This window comes from Podarcis gaigeae (assembly GCF_964106915.1).
Source record: "Podarcis gaigeae genome assembly, chromosome: 8".
In the NCBI taxonomy this organism is placed as follows: Eukaryota; Metazoa; Chordata; class Lepidosauria; order Squamata; family Lacertidae; genus Podarcis; species Podarcis gaigeae.
The window spans coordinates 4757880-4784585 of NC_139684.1; the positions used below are offsets into that span (position 1 = coordinate 4757880).

General features: G+C 48.0%; 1 protein-coding gene across 1 annotated transcript in view; it reads left to right on the forward strand.

Annotated features, from left to right (window-relative positions):
- Positions 1-589: 589 nt before the first annotated feature.
- Positions 590-26706, forward strand: part of TGFA (transforming growth factor alpha) — a 50438-nt gene continuing 24321 nt past the window's right edge. The window contains exons 1-2 of the mRNA XM_083753475.1: positions 590-993; positions 22208-22261. Of these exons, the coding sequence (XP_083609601.1) occupies positions 951-993; positions 22208-22261 (97 nt within the window). The 5' untranslated portion in view covers positions 590-950. The remainder of the gene's footprint in view (positions 994-22207; positions 22262-26706) is intronic.

Here is a 26706-nt window from a genome sequence, read left to right on the forward strand (position 1 = left end):
GCAAGGGGCGGGGGGAAGTGGCAAACAGACCCGCAATTCAAAAAGGGAAAAAAAGAAGGGATAGGAATATTCTGAAACTGTTTCAAACACTCCGAAAGCAATTACAATGATAATCATTTAAAAGCAGTTTAAAGTTAAAAAAGAAAATCATTAGGGAAAAATACATTTACAGTTAGAGCATCATTCATTCTTCGGGGATAATAATTCTAAACCAAACTTTTTTTAAATGGATTTTTATTGTGTTGCAAATATAAAAGGCACTTTTTATCGCTTACAAGAGTGGAAGTACTGTCCTAAAAAAAAGTTGCAATTCGAAACTTTTCCATGAAACTTTCCCCTGGTTTTCATGAGCTCCCCCCCCCCCGCCCAAAAGAAACGAAATGAAACAGAGACATTCAAGCGATGCTTTCCCGCCGCGCGACCACCTCCTGGCGGGTCGCGGGGACGGACTTGCAGCTGTTCCGACGTGCAGCCTCTCCCTGGCGGCTGCCCGTCGCCGCCTAGCGCCCGCGGGGCGCATCTGCAGGGCGTCCCGGGGGCCGGAGCCGCCACCCCGCCCGGGGGGCGTGGGAGGGAGGCCGGCGCAGCGCCAGGAGGAGGGGCGGACGCTGCTCGCCGCCTCGGCCACTCGGGGCCGCGCAGCGCACCTGGAAGGAGCCGCCAGGAGAGGAGCGCCCCGACGCCCTTGCTCGCTCGCTCGCTCGCCTGCGCGTCCGACGGCCCGGGAAGGCGCTCGCTGCTGCTCCGCCCGTCGCAGGTGCATCGCTGCCGAGCGGCCTCGGGACGCGCCGCCCGCGCCTCCTGCTCGCCCGCCGAAGGGGCTCCCCGCCCGCCCCGCCGGGAATGCTCGACGCCGCCGCTGCCGCCGGGGGCCGAGGGCTGGCCAGCTGAGTCCACCGACGCCGCCGACGCCGCTCCCCCTCCTTCTCCTCCTCGGCTGGCCGGGCAAGATGGTCGGCGCGGCGGCCGCCGAGGTGGCCCTCCTCACCCTCGGTAAGTGGCCCCCTCCCGTCCGGGCGCGGCTCCGGCTCCCCTTCCCAACTGAGCCTTTGCTCGCGAGGAAAACCACCCGGGAACCCTCGCGAGTAAACTTACCTGGGATGGGATGGAAGAAGCGGCAAGCGTCGCGCGTCCCGTCGAGCTGCTGCGCGGAGTCTTGGGGTCTCTGGCCGCCGCTTTCGAAAGCGCTCCCCTCCTTGGCAGACCCGCTTTCCCCCCCTCCAAGCTCCGGAGGCGGAGGAGAAGAGGCTGAGGAGGAGGCCAGAGTAGATGGGAGGCTGTGCAGTGTAGTGGTTAGAGAGAGGCGGGCTAGAAGCTGGGAGAGGCCAGGGTTCAAATCCCCCACTTGGCCGTGAGCTCCCTGGGCGCCCTTGGGCTGCCTCTCAGCCCAGCCTGCCTCGCAGGGCTGTTGTCAACTGAGGTGGGGGAGGACCACGCACACCACTCTGAGCTTCTTGGAGGACAAAGGCGGGATAGAAATGCAATAAATGAAATTTTATTTAACTAAGAGGAAAACAGTGAAAGGAGGGGAAGGCAGCAAGCGGCCTCACAGAGAACTACCTGCTTGAAAAGACATAGTAGCTGCTGAGAGCTACCTGCTTTAGAATACATACAAGGCTTTCTAGGTAATCCATCTCTGCTCAAGACTTCGCCACGGACTGATAAAGCGAAGCAATCGGATTATCTGTCCCCTCTGCTTCCTTCTCTGCTTCCCTGTCGCCTCCGCCCCCCCCCCCATTTTGGGGGTATTTTCTTCTCTCTGCTGCCTGCTGTTCCTCCTCCTTACTAGATTTGCTTTGGTGGCTGAACAATAGAAACTGGAGGCATTTAGACCCTCCATGGTATTTTCTGTCTTATTGTAAACAGTTTTTTAAAAAGGGGGTGGCAAATAAATGCCTTTTAGGGTGACTTTGCTTACCTGTGAATGTCCTCCTTTTAATTACATGGCAAAAGCAGCCTGAACGCACAATATGGACTGGGGCTGTTTTTGTTCCGAGCGATTAGCAATCTTTTTGAAATGTGAAATAGCCAGATAATTACAGAGATGCTGTTTTGGAGAATTTAACAAATGGCGCTTTTTAAAAACACTGGTGGGTGTTTGCTGCTAGTTGTGATCTTTTGCTGTTGTGGGATTTGCTGTGGTGTAAAGAAGGCTGACTTGGGTCCAAACTCCTGTATGGGCATTAAGGTTATGTAACTTGTAATAAATTAAACCGAATAAGCAATATTCCAGCTTCTCCCAGCAGCTCAGATCAGCAGGGAGCAGTTTCCCCCCTCTCTCTGCGCACTCTCAGAAAAACTAGCAAGTGTTGCAGTTAAGAAGTTTGTTCTTTGGACTGAATCCTGCTAAGGATCAACTGCGGAAATAATAGGTTAAAATGAGACTGATAAAAACCGGACAGTCAAGTGGGGGAGGAGAACGGCCCCTTGGGGTCTGGCTTCATGTGTGACACTGACCCGTTTGGGTTTGGAAAGGGGCCCTGAGACCCACAGGTATCGGGAAAGAAGGAGGCACCTGGCGTATAAAAGCGCAAGTGGGTTTTAGCAAAGGATTAAAAGTTCAGCTATTATCTTCTCAGGTTAGAGGCATAGTAGTGTTAGTGTTCGGTTGTTATATCTAGATGACTTCTCTGGCTTCCAGTTACCAGGCGCTTGGATAGCTTTCGGTTATGAGACACCAGACACAGGAGATACCTTCTGGATCGAAAGGCTAGACACTTTACTCTGTGGCTTTATCGCAATTCTTTCCCGGGTTCAAGACATCTCCCTTGCTCCCAGTTCCTGTTTTTTGAAATCTTAATAGCTCAGTGTTATGAATGAAGGTTGTTTAACCAGGCATGTGCTTAAATAATCTCCTGTGATCTTCCTTTTCATCAGTCAGTTTTTCACCCCTGTATGTAAGTCAGAGGCCACCTTCCTTAAAACACTGGCTCTCAAATCTTTCCACAGCAGCCTGACTATCATGGAATCCCTAAATGGGAGAACCTGGGTTGTGTTCTAGGTCAGCCTTGCCCAACCTGGTGCCCTCCAGATGTTTTGAACTGCAGTTCCTATCAGTCCTCCTGCTGCTTGGGGTTGATAGGAGTTGTGGTCCAAAACATCAGGCGGGTGCTAGGCTGGGGAAGGCTTTTCTAGGGTGTATACTTGGCACATGTGGAATAAGTCTTGGCACTGGCCAATAAGCTATGGAGAGGGTACCCCCATATTGCATCCAGTGCTCCCCTCGAAGCTACATGTTGGGCCGCTCTGCCTTTCAGGAACCCTTGACCTGCTGTTGCAGAACTTCTCATCAAGGAATCGCAGGATTTCCCCAGTGAAGAACTTGACAATTTCCTTAAGGATCTTGCAACGCAAATACACCAAGAGCTGAGTGCATGAGATGGTGTCATCCTTGACCATGGTGCTCTAGATTAATATGTCAAAAATGACTGGTCCTTGCCCCAAGGAGCTTCCTTAAAATCATAGTGCATGCTTCCACAATACAGAACTATCCAGATTGCTCATTTCCTAAGTGCTGCTGAATTAAGTGGGAATTGCTTCTAAGTAAACATGTTTAGGATCAGGTTGCAGAATTTAAGCTGTGATTAATAGGCTTCAGGGTGTTTTTCGGGGGGGGAGGGAGGGTTGTCTTGTTTATCTGTGGCCTGGTGTGTATAGACAGAGCAAATTCAGGGGCAGGGTTCCAAATGGTGGTTCATAAAACTGGTCAGTTTCTCTTGCAGGCAGTTCACACATGCATGCCCTGTTGATTCCTGTACCATCAGGTGGTTAATTGCATGTGTGAATGTGTAATCGTGGACAGATGCTGAAAGGTGGAACTTTAATAGTGCCTCACAAGCACACCATTTTCAAAAGAGTCAGTCCAAACATTGAGCAGCAAGAAATCAAGTCTTGCATGATTACTCATCTAAAGAATATGGGCCCTATCCACTAGGAAAAGGCAGAGGGGGCTGTGTCCTGGTTCCATACGTTTGAGGGAAAACTAAAAAAGAAAAGCTGCACTTGATTAAAGCGAAATTGACATAGGTTGGAACAGGACTCAATCTTGAATCAAGAATCTTTGGGGCATTTCAAGAGAACGTGTGCATATGACCCCCTACCCAAATCCTGCCAGTCTAGTCTCTTGTGTTTTGATGACTTGAAGTAGAATGTGTAAAGAGACACAACCAAAATGTATTTGCGGTGATGCAGAAACTCATTCCCAGGCATTGCATCAGAAAGGGTCAATTCACAAATGCTCCTCTTGCTCAACTGATGTTGTAGCCTTGCTTGATGAGGGAGGTGAGGGCATCAGTGGAGGTTTCCCTTCTGGCCCCAAAGAATGCAAGAGACGTACATTTTGTTGCAGCTTTGTTTTTATTTCAACAGTTGGACATATCCTGCCTGGTGCTCTCCAAATGTTTTGGACTACAAGTCCCATCAGCCTCTGTGCTGCCTGGGGCTGATGGAAGTTGTAGTCCAAAACATCTGGAAGGTGTCGGGTTGGAGAAGTCTATAGGACTATAGCTATAGCATAGCTATAGGACTATAGTCTATAGCATGTCTTTAACTTGGGTGAAAGCCAAAGGTATACAGGTGTAAACTACGCTGGCAAGTGCTCCATTCCCATGTTCTCATGGAACATGCTTCCAACTTTTGCATAATTCAACACAAGAATCTGAAGGGAGAATCTTCATCTTCAGCCACTTCTTTGCTTGGCTCCAATTTCAGCATGATGTCTCTGAAGTGCATGCTTTTTCATGATAACTGGAATTGCCACATGTACCCTAATATTTGGGTTTAGTGAGAGCAAGGCTGCTTCTGAAAGCCAGTTCTGGAGTGAGGATTCATGCTCACCTTAAGCCATTCCCTGCCTGCTTAAGAGGGATCTATCTTGCAGCGCTGGAATAGTCAGATGTAACTAAAGGCTGTTTGATGGGACGCAGGTGGTGCTGTGGTCTAAACCTTTGAGCCTCTTGGGCTTACTGATCAGAAGGTTGGCGGTTCGAATCCCCGCAACGGGTTGTGCTCCCGTTGCTCTGTTCCATCTCCTGCCAACCTAGTAGTTCCAAAGCACGCCAGTGCAAGTAGATAAAGAGGTACCACTGTGGCGGGAAGGTAAACGGCATTTCCGTGCGCTCTGGTTTACATCATCATGTTCCGTTGTGCCAGAAGTGGTTTAGTCATGCTGGCCACATGACCCAGAAAACTGTCTGTGGACAAACGCCGGCTCCCTCAGCCTAAAAGTGAGATGAGCGCCGCACCTCATAGTTGCCTTTGACTGGACTTCACTGTCCAGGAGTCCTTTACCTTTACCTTTAAAGGCTGTTTGGTACACTAGCACAGTAACTAACTAAGATGCGCCCTCAAGGTGTACCATACCTACTTTTTACAGTTCTAGGTATCAATGTGCTCTGGTAAGAGAACTGAAATTGTGCTGCAGCTTCTAACTATCTGACCTGGATCCGGACACAGTATGTAGTGTCCTTCAGGGGCCCCTGTGACTTTAGCTGTCTTCCGAAGTGAGTGTGATTAAAGTCACTTGATGCCACATTTGGGTTGTATTCTTTCAGCTTTAGTAAAGCAAAAGCAGAAAAGTGTCACATAATCTCTGCAGGCAGTTGTAGCCCAAGGCAAAACACTGTGTACACCAACCAACCCCAGGCCAGCATTATCAGTTGATTTGTAGATTAGACTGTTGCAAAAGCCTTATTCAGTTTATTTTCCCTGCCCTGTCACTACTCTGTGTTGAAAGTTGTGAATCGGTCCCAGACATACCTGTGCAGGTTCAAGGGCCAAGAGTTCAGAGTGAATTTAAATCAAAGGATTTGCACGAAAAGGGCTTCCTTCACTTGTGGGGGGGGGGGGGGCTGGAAGTTCCCCAGGAAAACAGTAGCTGAGGCCAGGGGACAAGACATCCTATTCCTTTTTTTTTTCCTGGCAAAAATGAGAGGAGGGAGTCAAAATTAGTATCGTACTAATGAGACCAGAATAAGTTTCACAATAGGATTGTTTATTTTCATTAAAAGCTAAAAGAGGCACAATGGTTGGCAAATAACATCTGGATAAAATGTCGGCTCTGAAAGCGAGCGATGGATCAAAGCGCCCAGACGTTTCTGCTGAGCGTTCCTGCATGGGAAGCGGAAGCACCACATTTTAATGAACATCTTGAGAGAGCAGGGGGCCGAATCAGCTGAGCTGTTCAGCAAACGTGAGTGTAGCAGGCAAGGCCTGGGTGTTGTTGACTAACTTTTTGGGAAGCAGAGACTGGCATAGTCTGGACTTCATAAGTCCTAAACCCTGTTTTGCTGCTGAACTGCTCCCCCCCCTTTTCTTGTTCAGATTGTTTTTATTAAATATTTTATTGGGTTGCAATAGAATTCCATTCATAGAATCCTTTCTACAGATCAGTTATATTTGATGTGAGACAGTACAGTTGTACCTTGGTTGTTGAACGCCTTGCGACCCGAACGTTTTTGCTCCTGAACAGCACAAACCCGGAAGTGAGTGTTCTGGTTTGCGAACATTCTTTGGAACCCAAACATCTGATGTGGGTTCTGATTGGCTGCAGGAACTTCCTGCAGCCAGTCAGAAGCTGCATCTTGTTTCCAAACATTTTGGAAGTCGAACGGACTTCCGGAATAGATTCCGTTTTACTTATGAGGTACGACTGTATAATGTTATACATGGTTTAAGGTTGGGGAAGAAGAGAGGTGGGGAGTGAGAGCTGCAGTATCATACTCCCAGCCATGGCCTAGGGCTGGTGGGGGTTGCATTCCAAAACAGATGAAAGTACCATGCTGGGAAAGGGTGCACTAATGCCTTGGAAACTGGATTATTTATTTTACAAGCTTTATATTCTGCTTTATTGTAATACAGCCTTAAAGCCGTTTACAAAACCAATAAAACTATCAGTAAAAAACAATTAAAAACAACTATTTAAAGCACTGATTTTTTAAAAAAAATCAGTGACAAACTAAAAACCCGATTAAAACACACATCAACCTTCTATATGTCTGGATACCTGAACAGAAAATGTTTGGGACAGGTGCCAAAAAGAGTATGGTGAATATACCTGCCACACTAAAAGATTGCGTTCTTACAACTGCAGAACAGGTATTGTGGGGCACCTGTAGTAGTGCCACTTCCGTGAATCAAAGTGGTCAAGTGGGCATATATGTGGTAAGATGAAAATGATACACCTGTTAATATACTGTCAGGGTCTTGCTCCTGTTGCCAATTGTGTCGCAACATCCTGCACTAACTGCAGCTTCCAGATCAGGCTCAAGGGAAGCCCCACGTAGAGTAGACTGCAGTAGCCCAGGCTTGAGGCAACCATTGCATGAACTACTGTGGCCAAACACTCCCAGTCGAGGGACAGTCACAGCTGTCAACTTTCAGATTTGTAAATAAGGGATCAGCAGCCTCTCCTGTACCGGGGATAGTCTACGGGATAGCTAACAACCCGGGATAGTAGCGGGAAACGGCGCTGGAATAAGGGAATTTCCCGCAAAAAAAAGGGAAGGTTGACAGCTATGGTCATAGCTGCTGGACCAGTTTCTGCTGATAGAAGGTGCTTCTAAGTTCTAACCACTTCCTGGGCCTCCAGAGACAGAGCTGCATCCTGAAGCATCTCCAGTACACAAACCTGCTCATTCGAGGGTAGGCACTTGACCAGCTTTTCTGACATGGGAACCACTCACCCACAGTGGCCTCTGTGTTGCCAGGATTCAAGCTCAGCTTGTCACGGCCTCTCCTGGCTCAGATGTTACCGAGCTGACTGCCATCAACGTACTGATGTCACCTCTCCCCAAAACTTCTAATGGCTGCTGTTCCCAGCAGCTTATTGTAGATATTGGCCAGCATTGGAGCTAAGAGAGTGCCCTGAGGCACTTTGTCACACCTCTTCCTTGCCCTGGCTAGGAATCCTGAAGCCTGCAAAGGCTGTCTTCTGTAGTACATTGAGCCCACCAGTTAACCTGACCTTGGTCTGTTGCAGGCTTGTGTGTTTCACCCTGGCAATATCGATTCACATTGGGGAGCTGACCAGGTATTGTTACAGCAGAGCAGAATGAGAGGTTGAAGCAGAGCTTGTTCTGCAAAAGCTCCTGTAGACATAATGTTGCTTAAGACATAATGCCCACCTCCAGGAAGAAGCGTCATCTATGGACTACAGTCATACCTCTTGTTACATCAGGTTCAGGTTATGTTCTTTCAGGATACGTACTGCGGCGACCCGGAAGTAACGGAACGGGTTACTTCCAGGTTTTGCCGCTCGCGCATGCGCAAACGCTCAAAATGATGTCACACGCATGCGCAGAAGTGGCAAATCGCGACCTGCGCATGCGCAGATGCGGGTTGCATTCTGCTCAGGTTGTGAACAGAACTCTGGAATGGATCCCATTCGCAACCAGAGGTACCACTGTACATGGACTTCACTTAGACTACGGAAGTCGCTCCCACAGGTGGCAGTGTTGGCCCCCAAACTAGATGGCTTTAAAAGAGGATTAGACAAATCCATGGAAGAGGAGAAGGTTGGCTATTCTGTGCCTCCAGCAAACCAGTTGCTGGAAACCACAGGAGGTGCTCAGGTCCCGCTTGAAGCATCTGGCTGGCTACTGTGGGAACAGGATGCTGGTCTAGATGGGCCATGTTGGCCTGATCCAGCAGGCTCTTTTGTAGTGGTGTTGGAATACAAAATCACACACAAGGGCACAGTTCTCTTTAATAACCTGCATATAATTCTGGACCCTTGTGTGGTGTTATTCTCTTGGAATCGAGTAACTTATTTGGCGAGAGGAACATTCCTGAAGTCTTCCCAGTTGTGAAAACTGCAATCAGGGCCTTGAAATGTTTTTGAGGTGTGTATTAGCTTGGGAAGATATTCGAAACAGGACCTTATTTGGAAGGCTGTCTGTTACCTGCTGCTCAGAGCATTCTTCAGTACAAAGACCATCATTTTTGTGCTCTGTGGTTCTTTGTAAACCTTGTTGAAAAGTATGCGATGGCAATGATACTTGTCCACTACATTGTAATCTTCTAGTTGTGTGCCTCTCAGCACTTGGTGCTTTGTGCATTGGGCCTGGACCTGGGAGAACAGGGTCCCAATCCCCAGTCCACCATGGCGATCACTGCATCACCTGGGGCCAGTCACGGCCTCTCAGCCTAACCTCCTTTGCAGGGTTGTTGTGAGGATAAAAAGGGGGAGAAGGAGAACCACTTTGAGCAGGCCACTTCAAGCTCTTTGGATGAAAGAACGTGGAATATTCATCTACTAGCTATTCTTTTTTTAAAAAAAAACCTTTGATACCACATATAGCACCAAATGAGGTGGGCAAGTGATCTTTATCACCCTTGAAACACCTTTTTATTCAGGTCTGGATTTTTCTTTTTTGAGGAGCAGAGTCTGTTAGTGACCAGGAACACTTTCAGTGTTGCCTCAAGAGATGCTTAGATGAACATGGAACGATCCCTGAATGCATTAGCTGAGTGTCTGGTTTGTTTTTTACGAACGGCGTCTCTAATTGTCCGTGTGTGCTGATGATCGCTTTGGCTTTTAATGAGGCCAGCCTAACTGCACGAGGAACCCCACGGGCTGCTTGGGGTGCAGAGGTATTTTTAGGGGGTGCCACTGATCATAGCAAGCTGCCTTATCCACCTCACTATTGTCCAAACTGACTGGCAGTGGCTCCGCAGGGCTTCTGGCTGGAGTCTCTGTCAGCCCACCTGGAGATGCCAGGAATTGAACCTTCTGCATGCCAAGCAGGTGTACTGAGCTACAGCCCTTCCCCACATGAAGTAACACATAGCCCTAGGACACATGTCCCAGAATTTCCAGCTGTATTTACAGCATATACTTGGGGCAGCAAGTTATCTCAGAGTCGTTCGATTTGTTTGTTCATTTGATCTCTTAAAATATCCATGTGATAGTTCTGAGAAACGGGCAAGGAGGAAAATGGAGCAATTGAAAATTGTTGTTAGATTCCTTTTTTTAAGGTTTCTAGAGCAGTGTTTGCTTGCCGCTGAGGTTTTGTATACAGTGGTACCTTGGTTGTCAAACCTAATCTGTTCCAGGAGTCTGTTTGACTCCCGGAATGGTTCGGAAACCAAGGCACAGCTTCTGATTGGCTGCAGGAGCTTTCTGCACTCAATCGGAAGCCGCGTCGGACGTTCGGGTTCCAAAAAACATTCGAAAACCAGAACGCTCACTTCCGGGTTTGCAGTGTTTGGGAGCCAAAACATCCGAGTACCAAGGCGTTTGATAACCAAGGTACGCATGTATTTTGAAGAACAAGTGGTGAGTCTCTTTTAATTTACATTTTCCTTATTGAATTTATACCCACTGCTGCCTTTTACCCAAGCACACAGTTTACACACAACTTTCTAGCTAAAATCAGGGCTGATTATTGTGGGTTTCCAAACTGTGGCCTGCTTTGCTGTATGGAAGGGTTGTGACATGTTTGTGTGAGAATTTCCTAGGAAAAGGAGACTGAAATCCTGTTGCATTGCTACATTTCCCTCTTGCTCGCTTTTCTGTTCCCAGCCGATCCAGGGAGAGGAGCAGCTCCACCCTCCACTGCTGGGTTTCTCTTGGCACACAATGCTCTCTCATGCCACCGAAACTTGTCAGTTTTGCTAGTTGAGTAAAGAGACTTTCAGGTGCATTTGGGAGCTTAAGATGCCAACTGGCCATGTGTGAAGTGGGAAGGCACTGCCAGTTCCTTACAGATTGCAGCTCTTCTTGAACTGCATTTCTCCCTTGGTAGGCAGTATTATTATAATATAAAACCATCTGTTATATCTGTTTATTATATATACAGGGCAGCTTCCCCTTACATGTAGCTGAAGACCCCTAGAGAGCAGCCACTCCCATCAACCTCAGCCACAACGGCAGTCCCAAACACCCAGTGGGCCCTGAGGTGGTGGGAGAGATTGTGAGCCCCACCATCTGCAGGTGAATGGGATGTAGCCCAGGGGTTCCCAAAGCGAGTGATCTCTCCCACTGGGGGGCAGTGGGGTTACCTAGGGGGGCACTGAGAGGCAAGTGGATGCAGGGGGCACTGGAGATGTGAATGACTATTAGACTTTGAAAAGTTGATATCGCTGGATCAAGTTCATCAGCTTTGTTGCATTAATTAAACTAAACAGGTTTAATTGGGGTTTGAATAGATGTTGAATTGTTGCTATCTTGAATGTTATTGTGTTATTATATTCCTTAGTGGGTCATGCAGTCCAGGCCAGGCTAGACTAGGCAGCACTGGGGATGAGTTTATGGAACCAAAGGGGCAGTGGCCCCAATAAGTTTGGGAACCACTGATATAGCCATTCTTAAACTTTTGCAGTGACTTTGCCTCCCAAAGTTTCCCTTCATCATTCCTCCAGATATTTTGGACTTCAGCTTCCACCAGCCCCTGCCAACATGACCATGCAATGGGCCCAGGAGGACTCTCCTGTGTGGGTGTCTGAGGGCCCTGCTCCTTCCTGCCACTCACCATCTGGCCCTGGGCGGGGCCTGAAGCCCCATAAGGACTGCTGTGCTCTGCTGCCCAGGGGAGGGGTCAGGGCTGCCGGGGAGTGGGTCCCAGCCAACAAAATGGCTGCGGCATGTTCCACAGGGGGGGATGCGTTGGGACAACCGATCTCAGTGATCTCGGGTAGGAGGAGGAGTTACGCTAAGACCAGACCATGTCATTACAGAGGAGGCAGGTTTAGTCGTTGTCTGAGGACTATCCCTACCTCCAGGTCTGGTCCTGACCAGATGGATACTAGAATCAGCAAGGGATACCCACATGACCTGAAGGTGCTGCTGTGCAATGCCACGTCAATGATTCATAAGACCACTGCCATCCATGACCTGATCATGGATGGAGGATTTGACCTGGCATGTGTAACAGACTTGGTTGAATGAAGCAGATGGGCCTGTTCTTGCCGCTGCTTGTCCACCAGGTTTCTCTTACGCACAGCAACCCAGGCCTTGTGGGCGGGGAGAGGGCGTTGCAGTGATTTTTAGGAAGTCATTAGTTTGCACCAGGCGTCCTATTGGGAAGACCCAGTTCTCTGAGTGCATGTTCTGGAAGTTGGGCAATAGGGGCAGTACAGGATTCCTTTTGGTGTACCGACCTCCCCGCTGCACCAAGGATTCCCTGCCCGAGCTGCTTCAGGTCGTGGCGGATGTTCTCCTGGAGACGCCTAGTTTGGTTGTCCTAGGGGATTTTAATATCCATGCCGACACGACCTTACAAGGGGCCGCTCGGGACTTCGTGGAAAGCATGGCCTCCATGGGGCTGTCCCTGAATAAGTTTGGCCCAACCCATAGCCGCGGACATGCCTTGGACCTGGTGTTTACCTCTACTGATGTTGGTGACCTGACACTAACTAAAAGTGAAACAAAAGAAGTGCCAAGGTCAGATCACTTCCTGGTGCAACTGGACTTCTCTGCGACCCTTCCCCTCTGCAGGGAGGTGGGACCGATTCGGATGATCCGCCCCCGCCACTTAATGGATCCAAATGGTTTCCAGAGAGTGGTAGGGGATGTTTTATCCCATGTTGATGGCCTTTCAGCTGATTCCCTGGTGGCCCGCTGGAATGTGGAGTTAACCAGGGCTATTGACTGTTTGGCTCCGAAGCGCTCTCTCCGATTGCATGGAGCCCGGAGAGCCCCGTGGTTTTCCACGGATCTGAGGGCAAAGAAACAATCGTTGAGACGGCTAGAGCGCCGGTGGCGGATAACCCATTCTGAAGCTGACCGGACACAGGTTAGAGCTCAATGTCGAGCCTACCAAGTGGCGGTAGCGACGGCGAAGAAGACTTTCTTCACCGCCTCTATTGCATCTGCAGAAAACAGCAGCAGGAGACTTTTTCAGGTAGTCTGCAATTTAGCGGAACCACCTGTTACATCGGGGCCCAGTACGAGCCACATGATCTCCTGCAATGATTTTGCAAAGTTTTTTGCAGATAAAGTCGCTCAGATTCGGGAAGAGGTAGACGCCACTGTGGGAGCAGGGCTGGGGCGGGAGAGTGCTAGAGTCCTGTCTAGTCAAATTGCATGGGATCAATTCCAATCTGTTACCTCCGAGGATGTGGACAGGCTGCTTGGACGAGTGAAACCAACCACCTGTCTCCTGGATCCTTGCCCATCCTGGCTTATAAAAGCTAGCTGGGAAGGACTGGGTGATGGGCTTCGTGGGGTGGTGAACGCTTCCCTCCGTGAGGGAGCCTTCCCAGACCCACTGAAAGAGGCGGTTATCAAACCTCTTCTTAAAAAACCATCTTTAGATGCGGCCACAATGGCCAACTATCGCCCAGTCTCAAATCTTCCATTCTTGGGCAAGGTGATTGAGTGAGTGGTTGCTGAACAACTCCAGGCACGCCTGGAAGAAGCGGACCATTTGGATCCCTTCCAGTCGGGATTCAGGCCTCATCATGGGACTGAAACTGCCTTGGTCGCACTGGTTGATGATCTCCGGCGGGCTAGGGACAAAGGTGAGAGCTGTTTCCTAGTTCTGCTGGATCTCTTAGTGGCGTTTGATACCATCGACCATGACATCCTTCTGGACCGTCTTGAGGGGCTGGGAGCTGGGGGCACTGTCATACAGTGGTTCCGCTCCTTCCTCCTGGGCCGTGTTCAGAAAGTGGTGGTGGGGGATGAGTGTTCAGACCCCTGGGCTCTCACTTGTGGGGTGCCTCAGGGTTCTGTCCTCTCCCCCATGCTTTTCAACATCTACATGCAGCCGCTGGGAGAGATCATCAGGGGGTTTGGGCTGGGTGTTCATCAGTATGCGGATGATACCCAGCTCTACCTCTCTTTCAAATCAGAACCAGTGAAGGCGGTGAAGGTCCTGTGTGAGTGTCTGGAGGTGGTTGGAGGATGGATGGCAGCTAACAGATTGAGATTGAATCCTGACAAGACAGAAGTACTGTTTCTGGGGGACAGGAGGCGGGCAGGTATGGAGGACTCCCTGGTCCTGAATGGGGTACCTGTGCCCCTGAAGGACCAGGTGCGCAGCCTGGGAGTCATTTTGGACTCACAGCTGTCCATGGAGGCACAGGTTAAATCCGTGTCCAGGGCAGCTGTGTACCAGATCCATCTGGTACGCAGGCTGAGACCCTATCTGCCTGTGGACTGCCTCGCCAGAGTAGTGCATGCTCTGGTTATCTTCCGCTTGGACTACTGCAATGCACTCTACGTGGGGCTACCTTTGAAGGTGACCCGGAAACTACAACTAATCCAGAACGCAGCAGCTAGACTGGTGACTGGGAGCGGCCGCTGAGACCATATAACACCGGTCTTGAAAGACCTACATTGGCTCCCAGTACGTTTCCGAGCACAATTCAAAGTGTTGGTGCTGACCTTTAAAGCCTTAAATGGCCTCGGTCCAGTATACCTGAAGGAGCGTCTCCACCCCCATCGTTCTACCCGGACACTGAGGTCCAGCACCGAGGGCCTTCTGGCGGTTCCCTCACTGCGAGAAGCCAAGTTACAGGGAACCAGGCAGAGGGCCTTCTCGGTAGTGGTGCCCTCCCTGTGGAATGCCCTCCCACCAGATGTCAAAGAGAACAACAACTACCAGACTTTTAGAAGACATCTGAAGGCAGCCCTGTTTAGGGAAGCTTTTAATGTTTGATGTATCATGGTATTTTAATATTCTTTTGGAAGCCGCCCAGAGTGGCTGGGGAGGCCCAGCCAGATGGGCGGGGTATAAATAATAAATTATTATTATTATTATTATTATTATTATTATTATTATTATTCACACTGGTGGGAGCCCAACTGGGGCTGGAGGGAGTTGTAGTACAAAACATCTGGTGGGCACCTGGTTGGCTCTCATATATTAATGCAGAAGGTTCACACTGGCTTCAGAACATTCTGGACTCCATAGTTCATCTTCTCTCTGCCACTTGCATCAATGAAACTAGAATGACCGTATACTGCTCCTGAAGCAGAAAATTGTGCTGCCTTGAGAGAGAAAAAAGAGGAACACATTGTATTGTTCATTGCTCATTTTTTGCCTCCCAAAATTGCTTAAGCAAAGCCCAGTGGTTTTTTCCCCAGGGCAAGGGCTGGGGCTGGGGGTGGCGCGTATACACACACCCTCTTCCGAAGAACTTGGGACGGGCCTCTTTCCTTTCAGCTGCAAATGTTTTGCCTTGACATCCCACAGAATCGCTTTGCATTGACTTGGCCGGCTCCTACTCATTGTGCTTTTCCTAATTTGACTTTGCAAATTGCTTGAACAATCGCTCAGTGCTGTGCTTGTTTTGTAGAATCGTGGTTGTGTGGCACATTCACGTGGGTCCTCGACTAAAAAGATGGACCCTTGAATTTTTTTTGAGAGAGAGGAAGGTGTGTTGGTGCCCTTTCCCCTTTAGGCAGAATCCCCAAGGTTTGGTCCCCTTCCTATACCTAACTGTGGAGCTCTCTCTCCCACGGGTGGCAGTCATGGTCGCCAGCCTGGATGGCTTTAAAAGAGCATTGGCCTGATCCCGCAGGCTCTTTGTATGTTCTTATGTTCATTCCCCTTTCCCGTCCCACCAGCCTTCCTTGGTCCTCTCCACAGATGGTCTTCAAGAGGCTCCTTTTGCCAAGGCATGAAGTCACAATCTGTGCTGTCATGCCAGCATTACAAGACAACTGGGACATGGTATTAGCACACTGACGTACGTTACTGTAATAGCAGCTCCTAACCTTGCGTAGCTCTGCTCATCTTGTGCAATTCTAAGGGAGGGCAGAATTTTCTCATGGGCCTGAATTCTGCAGCTAGAAGATCAGAACCCTTTCAGAAGAAGTAAATGCTTCCTCAAGTGCTTGTGGCAACGATAGGCTTGAAAGTGGCCGGCATGATTGCCAGCCCACGTCAGCAGGAGGTTCCAGGGTCCTGCTGCCTCCATCACACAATATACATAGGATAGAGTTGCATGACAATAAACTTGGTTTATTTATTTATTGCATTTATTTCCCATCTTTATTTTCAAGAAGCTCAAGGGGCAGCATACATGCTTCCCACCCTCCTCATTTAGTCTGCACAACAACCCTGTAGGGCAGGTTCGGCTGAGAGGCAGCAACCATCCTAAGTGAGCTTTATGACTGAGCGGGGATTGGAACCCTGTCCTCTCTCAGGTCCTAGTCTGACACTCTAACCACTGTACCATACTGCATATTTCATTACACCGGGGACAATTTGCTCGCTGTGATTGTGAGATACCTCTTTTCTCGCCAGAGACTTTGGCGTGTGTGGTTTCAGAATGGGAATCTTGTCAACGTGGTATGCACACAGCCCAGTTTGTGAGAGGTAGCCTAACAGTGTGGTGCAAAGTGACTTTGTGCAACCAAAACAGGCAGCACAGGAGCATCTCAGGGGTGCCATCCTTGTTGGGTTTGATGCCCTGCAAATGTAACTTGCTGGGGCAGATGCAGACTTCTCATGGTACAGGGAAGCTAGTGCTCTCTCTCTCTCTATATATATATATTGAATATAAGAACAACATATAATCAAGTACAAGCAATCAAATACAGTTTTCCCCTAACCCCCCCAAACAGCCCCAACTACGTCCAGATAATTATATTAGTAATATAGTCAAATAAAAAAATATTTCTAGATTTGCTGGTTTAAAAAATACCATTCCATATGCTCCCATGTGTCTTAGGTGGTTTAAATGCAAGTTTTTTCTTTGATGAATATGTAATAAAGGAGGACCCCATTATGCAAAAGTTATGTAGTTTCTCACGTTGTTTTCTTTCACGTACCCTTTCTGTTAACTTTCCCATCAAACTTAATTCCCAGACATAAGCATTGGCAGCTTTTGCAAAAGACTCTTTTCCTGCTCTGAAAGAATCCTGAACGGTAAGGGAGGGTTTTCTCTTCGGATTTTTGTTGTTGTCCGGGACAGAAACGTTGGTGGGATCACCTTTGCTGTCTTGTTTTGTGCCCTTTCCATTTTTGGAACAGCTGCCGTGAACTTCCTCTGAATCAAGCTGGGAAGCGAAGTTTTCTCTCCTTCCAGGAGCGCCCCTCCTCCTCCTCTGTGGTCCTGCCGGGTCTCCTTCCAGGCAGGCAGACCTCTGTTGTGGTTGCATTTCCTTGCTCCTGCTTCCAATTACATCCCCTTGTATGTGGCTGTGATTGGGGAGCTGGGGTGCAAACATGTTCCCTGGTGCTGCTCAGTGCTCAATGCTTTGTTGTGCTGCTATTGCCTGTTGCTTGTTTTGTCTTGGAAGCCCCAAGTAATTCAGTAGAACAAAGTGTGTGTGTTTGCGTTTGCACAGTTCTCAATATGCTGTAGGAAAAACTGCCTTGAGTTAGAGAAATTTTGGTGAAATCACAGTCGTGGAGACAGAGAGAAATTTGGAAGGAAGGGGGCTGAAACTGGGAATTGTCCTAATGGGAAGCCTCTTCCAGAGGAAATTTAAATATGCCAAAGTAAGAAAAAAGAATGGGTAACTGTCTGGGAAATGGTTTTTATTTAGGGGCCAACGATTGTAAATAAATCAGGACATCAGCAGATATGGATTAAAAATGCTTGCAAAAAGCAACAATAAGGATAATTTTAAAAGGGGAAATAGTCTGTAAGCATAGATGTGTAATGCATAAAACAGTTTGAATATTTAAAATATCTGTGCAGTATATCACAAATTTAATTGTTTAGTAGTTGGAAAATTGGGTAAAAGGATTTGGAATGTAAGATGATTTGGTTTATTTAAAGAACCAGAAGAGGGGGTGAAGGGAAGTCTGGGGATTTGGGGTGTGTGTGTGTTTTCTTTTTGGATATTTTTTGATGTTAATGAGAAATGTGTGGGGTAATATGGTATTGATACAATGTGGCATATACAGTATTGGATTTTTATAGTTGAAAACTAATCAAAATTATTTAACAACAAAAAAAGGAATAACTGCCTTGGATCGCCAACCCTTCTCTTCTTTCCGCTCCCTCCATCCCTCCCGTCTGGCTACAGTGGGGCTGCATCTTACGTGGGGGTCTGGGTCCAAGGGTTCCATGTTTGCATGAAAACCATGTATACCAAACCCTTGGAGCTACTCAGTGGGTGAAGGGGAGGGAGAGAGAATCCTCAGGACTCCCAGGGACTGAGTGCTGAGCGGGCTTTGCCCAGCAGGCAGAGAATTAAGCAGCTTTTTCCGCGCCAGGTCTGCTTGGTGGGCAAGGTGTGCTTGGCCCCTCCTCTCTGGAAGGATGCTCCTGCGAGATCTCATAAGAACGCAGATGCCCCTCAAGATCTCGGGAGAGCATCCCAGAGCCGGCGCACTGAGCAAGTCTTGCCCCCACCCTCCCAGTAAGAAGAAGCGCTTAAAAACCCCTTCCATGTTGGGTAGCCCAAGCAGACGCCACACAACAAGAGCTTTTAAGCTCGTGCCCTTGCTTGGATTTTTTTATATATATAAATTTTTATTAGTTTTTTTAACATGCCATTTTCAGCAGTAATTAAACATATTTTAACATCGTATTCAATATTTTGACTTCCATCAGTCCAGTCTGAAAATTTTCCAATCTAATCTCTTAGTATACATTTCTTATTTTCCCTGTTACATTTAAAATTCATAACCAATATCTCTATTCTTTATCTACTTTGTAGCACTTCATATATTTCTTCCTACAAAACTTCTTGTAGTCCTACTAGCATAATTTGTTTATTACAATTGCTCTTCAAATAGTTCATATACTTCTTCCAATCTTCTGTAAATCTCTGTTCCCGCAGCTTTTGAATCCTTCCTGTCATTTTGTCCAGTTCTGCATAGTCCATTATTTTCATCTGCCATTCTTCTTTCATCGGAATTTCTTCTTGCTTCCATTTCTGGGCTACTCTTGCCGCTGTTATTGCATATAAAAACAATTTGACATCTTGCCTATTAATATCCTGACCTATAATACCAAGTAGAAATGCTTCTGGTTTTTTAAAAAATGTATATTTCAACTTCTTTTTCATCTCATTATATATCATTTCCCAGAAGCTCTATATTTTCTTACATTCCCACATTGCAGGGGGTTAGACTAAATGGCTCTTGGGACCCCTTACAACTCTATGTGGTCGAATTCGTGACTGTTAAATGGGCATAAATTGTGACCTTACTGTACTTCACTGTGGAATCTTCTGCAAGAGGCTTGATTGAGAGCCCAAAGTGCTGCCTTCTCAGTTCCGAAGGCCCAATCCTGCATTCTTGACAAAGTGACTGCAGGCTGGTCAGAGAGCCAGAGTCACACGCCATGCCTTCTTGTGGAATCGGGCAGCTTCTGAACTCTGAGGGTGCCATGATTTTGAAGGGGATGTAGAAAGCAACCTCGAGTTGCCTCATCTGAGACCCTGGGTGAAGAGCAGAGGATCACAACTTAAGCAGTTCTGTTCCATGAATATAAGGCGCTTGTGTTTGTTTTGTGGAAGCTGACATTGCCTGCCTCGGCTTGAAAGTGTGTCCTGTCAGCTTGGGGAGTCTTCTTGCACTGCGACTATTTGATGATTAAGAGGAGAAGTCGGAGTGTGAACTCAAGGTGGGGGGTAGGGAGAGAGATGAAGAAGACTGCAATGAGACAGCAGCCTGTAGTGGCTTACCTTTGCTTTCTTGCATGGACTCCCATGTTCCAAGAAGATTGTCAGAAAAGTTTCCCCAAAACCACCCGTGTCTCTTTCAAGAGCAGAATTAAGGAGGGGCCTTTATTCTGGATTAACCGAACCAGGGTGACTCATGTGGGCTTTGCCCTGCATCTGGGTGGACCTGATCATTCTGTCTTGGGGCATGAGAAGCATTCTCTCTTCCTCCCACTGCTCTGGAATTCCCAGCCCTGCCTCAGCACCCCTCTTCCCCCCACCCACAAAAGCACACCAGCTTGAAAGCAGCTGCAAGTTAAGCAGGGGGCAGGCTTGGTTAGTGTTTGAACGAGAGCCCCCTTGGAAATATGGGGCGCTGTAGGATTTTCTGTCAGTAGGGAAAGGCCTTAGCTCAGGAGCAGAGCTGGCTTTGCCTGCAGGAAATCTCAGGTTCAACCTCCAACATCTCCAGGGATGGCTGGGAGAGAGACCCTGAAACCCAGGAGAGACGCTGCCGGTCAGAGTTGACAGTACTGAGGTGACTGTACTGGTAGCTTCTGATATCCCCAACCCTGCACTAAAAAGCAAGGGCGCTTTGTAGTGATCGCTCCGGGGACTGGGACCACAGTGGCACCTCCAGTTAAAATAAAACAAAACCAACAAAACCTTGTTCAGCCTGGTGTCCTTCACTGTTTATGTATGTTTGTGTAATTTATTGATTTATTATTTTAATTATTGAATTTCTATTCCATCCTTCATCCGAAGATTCCAGTGCAGTTTATAACATAAAAACACAAAAATGCATACCATAATCACAAACAAAAACAACAACCCCCTGCCCGCCACGGTTTAAAAGCCCATGGATTGTTTAATTAGGCCAATACCTGGGAGAAGGGGAATGCTCTAGCCTGGCACCTGAAGATATGTAATGAAGGAGCCAGGCACACATACTACATACATTCATACTACAAATCCCATCATCCCTGTGCATTGGCTGGGACTAGTGGGCACTGTAGTCTAAACCAGCTAGAGGGCAAGCAGGCTGGGCAAGACTGCAGGGACTCAGTCCCAAATGCTGGTCCAGCACTCTGACTTGGGGTAAGGCAGCTCCTTAGATATACCTGCATTAAAATAAAGATTCCCTTCCCTGCCCCCCCCATGAGGGGGGTCACTAAGACCAGCTGTGTGTGAAAGCCAGTTTTTGTAGTTCAGTGTTTTGAGAATCCATCGGAAGCCCTTGCCGGGCATTCCTGTGCCTTCTGACTCCCCCAAGAACTCTTCCTTTGAACCGCGTGGGCCCATCGGTCTTTTAATAACTCAGAATTCCCAGCTGAGCTAATGAGTTCTCTCTCTGTGCTGAACCCCGGCTGAGCTGAAGAGGTGCTTCTTCTGTGGGGCGGGGGGAATGCCACGATCTCTGCCCCAGTTTGAATCATGGTGGGCACCAATCCCAAGGATGAGGTCGGCGAAAGCGCTTCCAAAGCTTTTCCCATCACGCCCGGTGATGCTGTTGGCATATTTATGGGTCGCTGTTTGGCTCGGCCAAGAGCTGCCTTGGTCGGGATCTGAGCCAGTGTCCTCCTCGCTGGTGCCGTTCTGAGCCAGTCCAGGGATTGGGTCAGCCCCCAACTCCTCTTCCTTCCCAGCTGGCACCTCCAGCAAAATCAAAGGGACAATGTGAAGCAAATGCTCTTCCCCACCCCACTTGCTAGTGAAAGTTCCTGTGTCCACTTCTGCCTGTGGTTCTGCCCACCTAGCAGACGGAATTTGTTGCCTGGTATACGCTTTTTGGCAAGCACTTTCCCGTAATGTAATGAAGTTGGTCCAGTATGTTATTTCCACTAATGCCCAATTTTGTATGCCTTTCCCTTACCATACAGTAAATATTTTAATGCATTTTTTTTAGTTGGAGAATTGCACTGCAAATTTTGGGTGTATGAATTTTGAAAGAGAGCTGCATTTCAGTTGCATTTGCAAATTTGGTGCATATTAAAATGCAAACAGAACAAATTTCTCCCCCAATCCTACTTCCATCCCATGCAGTCGTCCTAATCAGGGACACTATCAGATGAGGTTTCTTTGCTCCTGAAAACTCATCAAGTTACTCTTTAAGAAAAAAAAAACATTTTTATTTTTTCTTTGTATAATCTTCAACTGCTGCGAAGGGCAGTTAAAATCAAGTCCCATTTTATTAGTTAAAAAGTGACTCCTGAATCTGAGAAGGTTGAAGACCGGATTAAAGTCTGATTAGTTCTGACTTTAGTTGCTTTCCCCCCCACCCCTGCATGTGCTCTTGCCAAGAAATCCATTCATTTTTGTTAATTTGATTACGAAGTAGCTGATTGAAAGATCCACTCTTTGGCCTTTGATCATGTGCAGAAGGGGGAACATAGTTTGAGCCATGCAGCCCAGTCTTCTGTACGTTCACTTGGAAGTAAATATATTGGAAGACGGCATGGCACGCAGGCCTTGAATCACAACCCTAAATTTTCACCCTTGCTGGGTTGCATCAGAGTGTTTTGGGTGTTGGCTTTGGGTTGCAGATGTACCTGAATAATAAGGGGGGGGGGCGGTTTGACACAATATGAAAATGCTTGTCATGTTGGGATTTTCAGTAGCCTGAGCTTTTAAAGTAAACTCTTGACGCTCTCAAATGATCCCTGTTTTTAAAGCTGGCTATTTTTCCTTCTCTAGGTATTGTATTAGCTGTGTGCCAGGCCGTGGAGAACACAACGTCCGCCTTGAGTGGTGAGTTCATTAAGTTGTAAAATGAAATATGCTTGATGCCACATGCCACTGTTTGCCTTCCCGTGTGGCTGGGTGTCAGTCAAAAAGCACGTGTCAAACGCTTCTCTGTGGTATTGGTTCTTTGGTCTCTTGAGCTCCTCTTGGGCTATAAATGCAATAAATAACAAACCAGTAAGAGTCCCTCTATGGGAAGCAGTTGGCACTGTGGTCTAAACCACTTGCCGATCAGAAGGTCGGCGGTTCAAATCCCCATGACGGGGTGAGCTCCCGTTGCTCGGTCCCTGCTCCTGCCAACCTAGCAGTTCGAAAGTACATTCAAGTGCAAGTAGATAAATAGGTACTGCTCTGGCGGGAAGGTGAACGGCGTTTCCATGCGCTGCTCTGGTTTCTCCAGAAGCGGCTTAGTCATGCTGGCCATATGACCCAGAAGCTGTACGCCAGCTCCCTCAGCCAATAAAGCGAGATGAACGCTGCAACCCCAGAGTTGGACCTAACAGTCAGGGGTCCCTTTACCTTTACGAGTTCCTCTTGGTCCAAGGCTGCAATCTGCCTTGTGCGTGAAAGCTTGGATTTGGGCTGCTGTTCACTCCTGCAGGGTGTCTCTCAGCGCAACACTCTAACCACTGCAACACATTGCCTCTGCCCTGTGGTGGCTGCCTGCTGGCACAGATTCCTCCAGCTTGTCTGCAGGCTCACTCTTAATTCCCCTGATCCTTGCAAACAAATAAATAAATACAAATACTTCCATTTGGAGGTCTCCCCCTCCCCAGCAGTTAACATTGGAACTTTCTTTTGATTAATTTCTGAGACTGCAGGAGGTGTGGCTGCCAGGACCTCTGTGACTGGGGTTTCTCATTTAAACCACTTTTAGGTCACCTCTTAGGTTACAGCTGATGTAACCAAGGGGAGAGATTCTCTTATCTTCAGCATTGTTAACCTGGTTTTCTGCTGGCAAAAATGGAAGGAGGTGGTATCTGGTGGCAGCTCAGTTAAAAAACAAAAACCTTTCCTCATTCCAGCAGGGCTTGATAAGAATGGACTGCACAGCTGCCTAGTTATAAAATTATACACTTCTGCTTTAAGCTTCGTTTTTCTGGTCTCGAGGACAGGTAATGACACAGAGCTGGTCCAGCCTTGCAACATTTTGTTCCTCTTGCAGCAGGGATCGTAATACTGGGTCAAAAGGGATGGGACCTCCCTCCTCATTTTCAGCAGGAAAAGGAGAGGGAGAAGGGGGGTGCCAAGGGAATGTATTTTTGTTCTCCCCCGCCCTGCCCACCCCCACCTGACTCCCATCAATCTCTCTCCAGTAGATAGATTGAGCTCTCTGGTCTTTCCCCAGTTTAGAATACGAAGAACTTAGTAATTTCATTGCTGCATCAACCCAAAATGGGTCCAGCTGCAAACCTCTAAGGACCATGGCGGTGATGGATTTCCCAGATATTTCATCCAATAGTTTTTTGTTTTTGTTTTTTTAAAGTATGGCTGATTGAGAATGGAAAGGAGGCAGCAGTTAGGAGTCTTTTTGGGGTGGTCAGCCTGCTCCTCGGTTCCTGCTCCTCAGTTTTGCCACATGTGCTGTTGTCAAAACTGTCTTTGGAAAACTGCCTTCCTTTTGCTCTTCTGCCTAGATATGTATTTTCTCTATTAGCCTTTATTCAAGCAGTTGCATTTTCGGTTTTTTGGGTGTAGGTTTGGGGTGTTTCTGTCTGTAGGTTTTGAAAAACTTCCTAGACATTTTGCAAAGGAAGGTCTCGGCGCCAGCCTTTCCCCAACCTGGTGCCCTCTATTGGACTACCACTCCCATCAGCCCCAGCTAGCACAGCTGTATGATGCTAGAGCTGATGAGAGTGGAAGCCCAAATCATCTGGAGGGCACCGGGTTGGAGAAAGCTGCTCAGTGCTGTGGTACAGAGAGCATTAAGCAGCTGTAGGCTGGACGCAGAACCAGCTATTCTGTCTCTGGAGCCTCAGCCCTTGGCCTGATTCCCTTTTAACTTGCAGTGCCCTGGGGTTAAGAGTGGGATCTGCTTCTGCAATCCTCTAATCCACTGGGCTATTAACCCCGAGCTTTTGTGGTGTACAGAAATTGCCCTTGATATATAGATTAAACCTGTGTACATGGCCAGCCTTGTTCCAATGAGATGCTTCCTGGAGCGAATTAAATTGGCCCTGGGCTGTTAGGGTGGCTTCCATGGAGGGATCTGCAAAGCGTGAGCGGGTCCTGAGATCAAAGGGCAGCTTAGCTTTACGGGAGGCAGGATCTCTGCTGAAATGCTTCTGTCTGTTACTAATCAGGCGGCAGCCTTCCCTAATGATGCTTTGCAGTTGTGGGAAAAGAGGAGGATGTTCCGCAGCTGTGGAGGCAGAGAGAGGAGTTTGGCGTGATAATAACTTCAGTGCTTTACGAGGAAGTCTCCTCGTTGCTGTCCTGGCTGTAGGGGCTTCCAGCACTGTGCGGTGTGTCATATGTGGCTGCTTCACACTTTATGCATTTTGGAGCCAAAGGATCTTTCCTTCCTTCCTCCCTTCTTCCCTTCCGTGCAGACAAGCCTGAGACGTATGGGAATCCTGCACATGGGTTTCTTGCTCCCTTGAAACCACAACCGGCAGCCTTTAGGGGGAGGCAATCCTGGGGTCTTTGAAGTGATGCTGCTGGAGAGGGAAATTTGCCACGGTAGGCTAGACGGTTCCTCAAACCTCTCCTGGGCGCTGGCAAAACAAAAATTAGTTGGAGACAGTAATGCAGCATAATTGGGCCAAAGCTAAGAACATAAGAGGAGCTTGCAGGATCAGGCCAATGGCCCATCTAGCCAAGCATCCTGTTCTCACAGTGGCCAACCAGATGCCTCTTCTGGGAAGCCCAGGAGCAGGATCTGAGCCCAAGAGCCCTCTCTCCTCTCCGGTGGCTTCCAGCAACTGGTGTTCAGAAACCATGGAGGCAGACCATAGCCACTGTGGCTCATAGCCACCATTAACCCTCTCCTCCTCCATGAATTTGTCTAACCCTCATTTACAGCCATCCAAGTTGGTGGCCATCACTGCCTCCTGTGGGAGCAAATTCCATAATTTACGTGCTGTGTGAAGAAGTCTTGTCTGTCCTGAATCTTCCAACATTCAGGTTCTTTAGATATCCATGAATTCTAGTGTTATGAGAGAGGGAGAAAAACGTTCCTCGATCCACTTTCTCCCGGCCATGCATAATTTTATAAACTTCTATCATGTTGCCTCTTACTCACCTTTTCTCTGAACTGAATAGTCCCAAATTCTGCAACTTTTCCTCATGGGGGAGCTGCTCCACCCCCTTGAATATTTTGGTTCTTCTGAACATTGTCCAACCCTACAATATCCTTTTTGAGATAATGTCACCCAGAGCTCTGGTTGCAACAAACACTAAGCCATGGTTGGTCTGCATGTCTTCCTGGACCCGTTCCAGTGGGCTGTGAGTTGTCCGAACCCAACAGCCCTGCTTAACCATAGATTGTTTGTCCACACACCAAATGCTCAGCAAGAAGCTGAATCATGAGGCAGAAGCAGCTGGAAAAGAAACCAAGTTTGGGAGAAACAAGCCGTGGTTTGCTTTCCTTGCCTGTGACACAACTTACGATTGAACAAACCATGGTTAGAACAAGCCATAGTTTAGGATTGTGTGCAAACACAGACTCTGTTTCTTCAAAGCACTAAAAACTTTGTGCCAAGAAAACAAATCCATATAAATTACACAAATGAAGCAAGTTTGTTTAAATTTGGGTACCAAAGCCCCTCTCTGTGATCTTGTTCAGACCCCTTTAATCCTTGCAACCCTAAGGACTGGAAACATATTTTTCCTCCTTAAATGGAAACTTACCGTATTTTTCGCCTTATAGGATGCACTTTTCCCCCTGGAGACCCCTGGAGAGCGAGAGGGGTCGGTGCGCACTGACCCCTCTCGCTCTCCAGGCTTCAGGAAGCTATCCCCCCAGCCCGGCAAGCTCCCAGAGCGATGCCAAAGCTGCACTCTGGGACCCGTTCTGGGGTCGGGGGAAGCCCCGTGCCTGGGGGGAAAAAATAATTTCCCCCCCTTTATTCCCCCCCCAATCTAGGTGCGTCCTATGGGCCGGTGCGTCCTATAGGGCGAAAAATACGGTAGGTTCTAAGGAAGTGGACTTCTCCACTCAGTGCCACATTCTGTGTTGTTGTTTTTTTGCACTCCCGCTATGTTGCAGTGGCGTCATGGTGTGTGGCGTGTTCTGCTTCTTTGGGACCATTAGCCTTGCGCTCTGTATCAAACTTTTTGGCCCTTGGAGAGAGACCACCCCAGGTGTCACTTTGCAGATGATCAAGAGATCTGCTGGATGAATGCAGACCAGTTGTTCTTTTATGTGAAGCTATAAAATCCAAAGGCAACTTTACAACCCAGCCTGCAGCTGTCTAGGTGTGTAGTAAAAATGAGTGACTCTGTTTTAC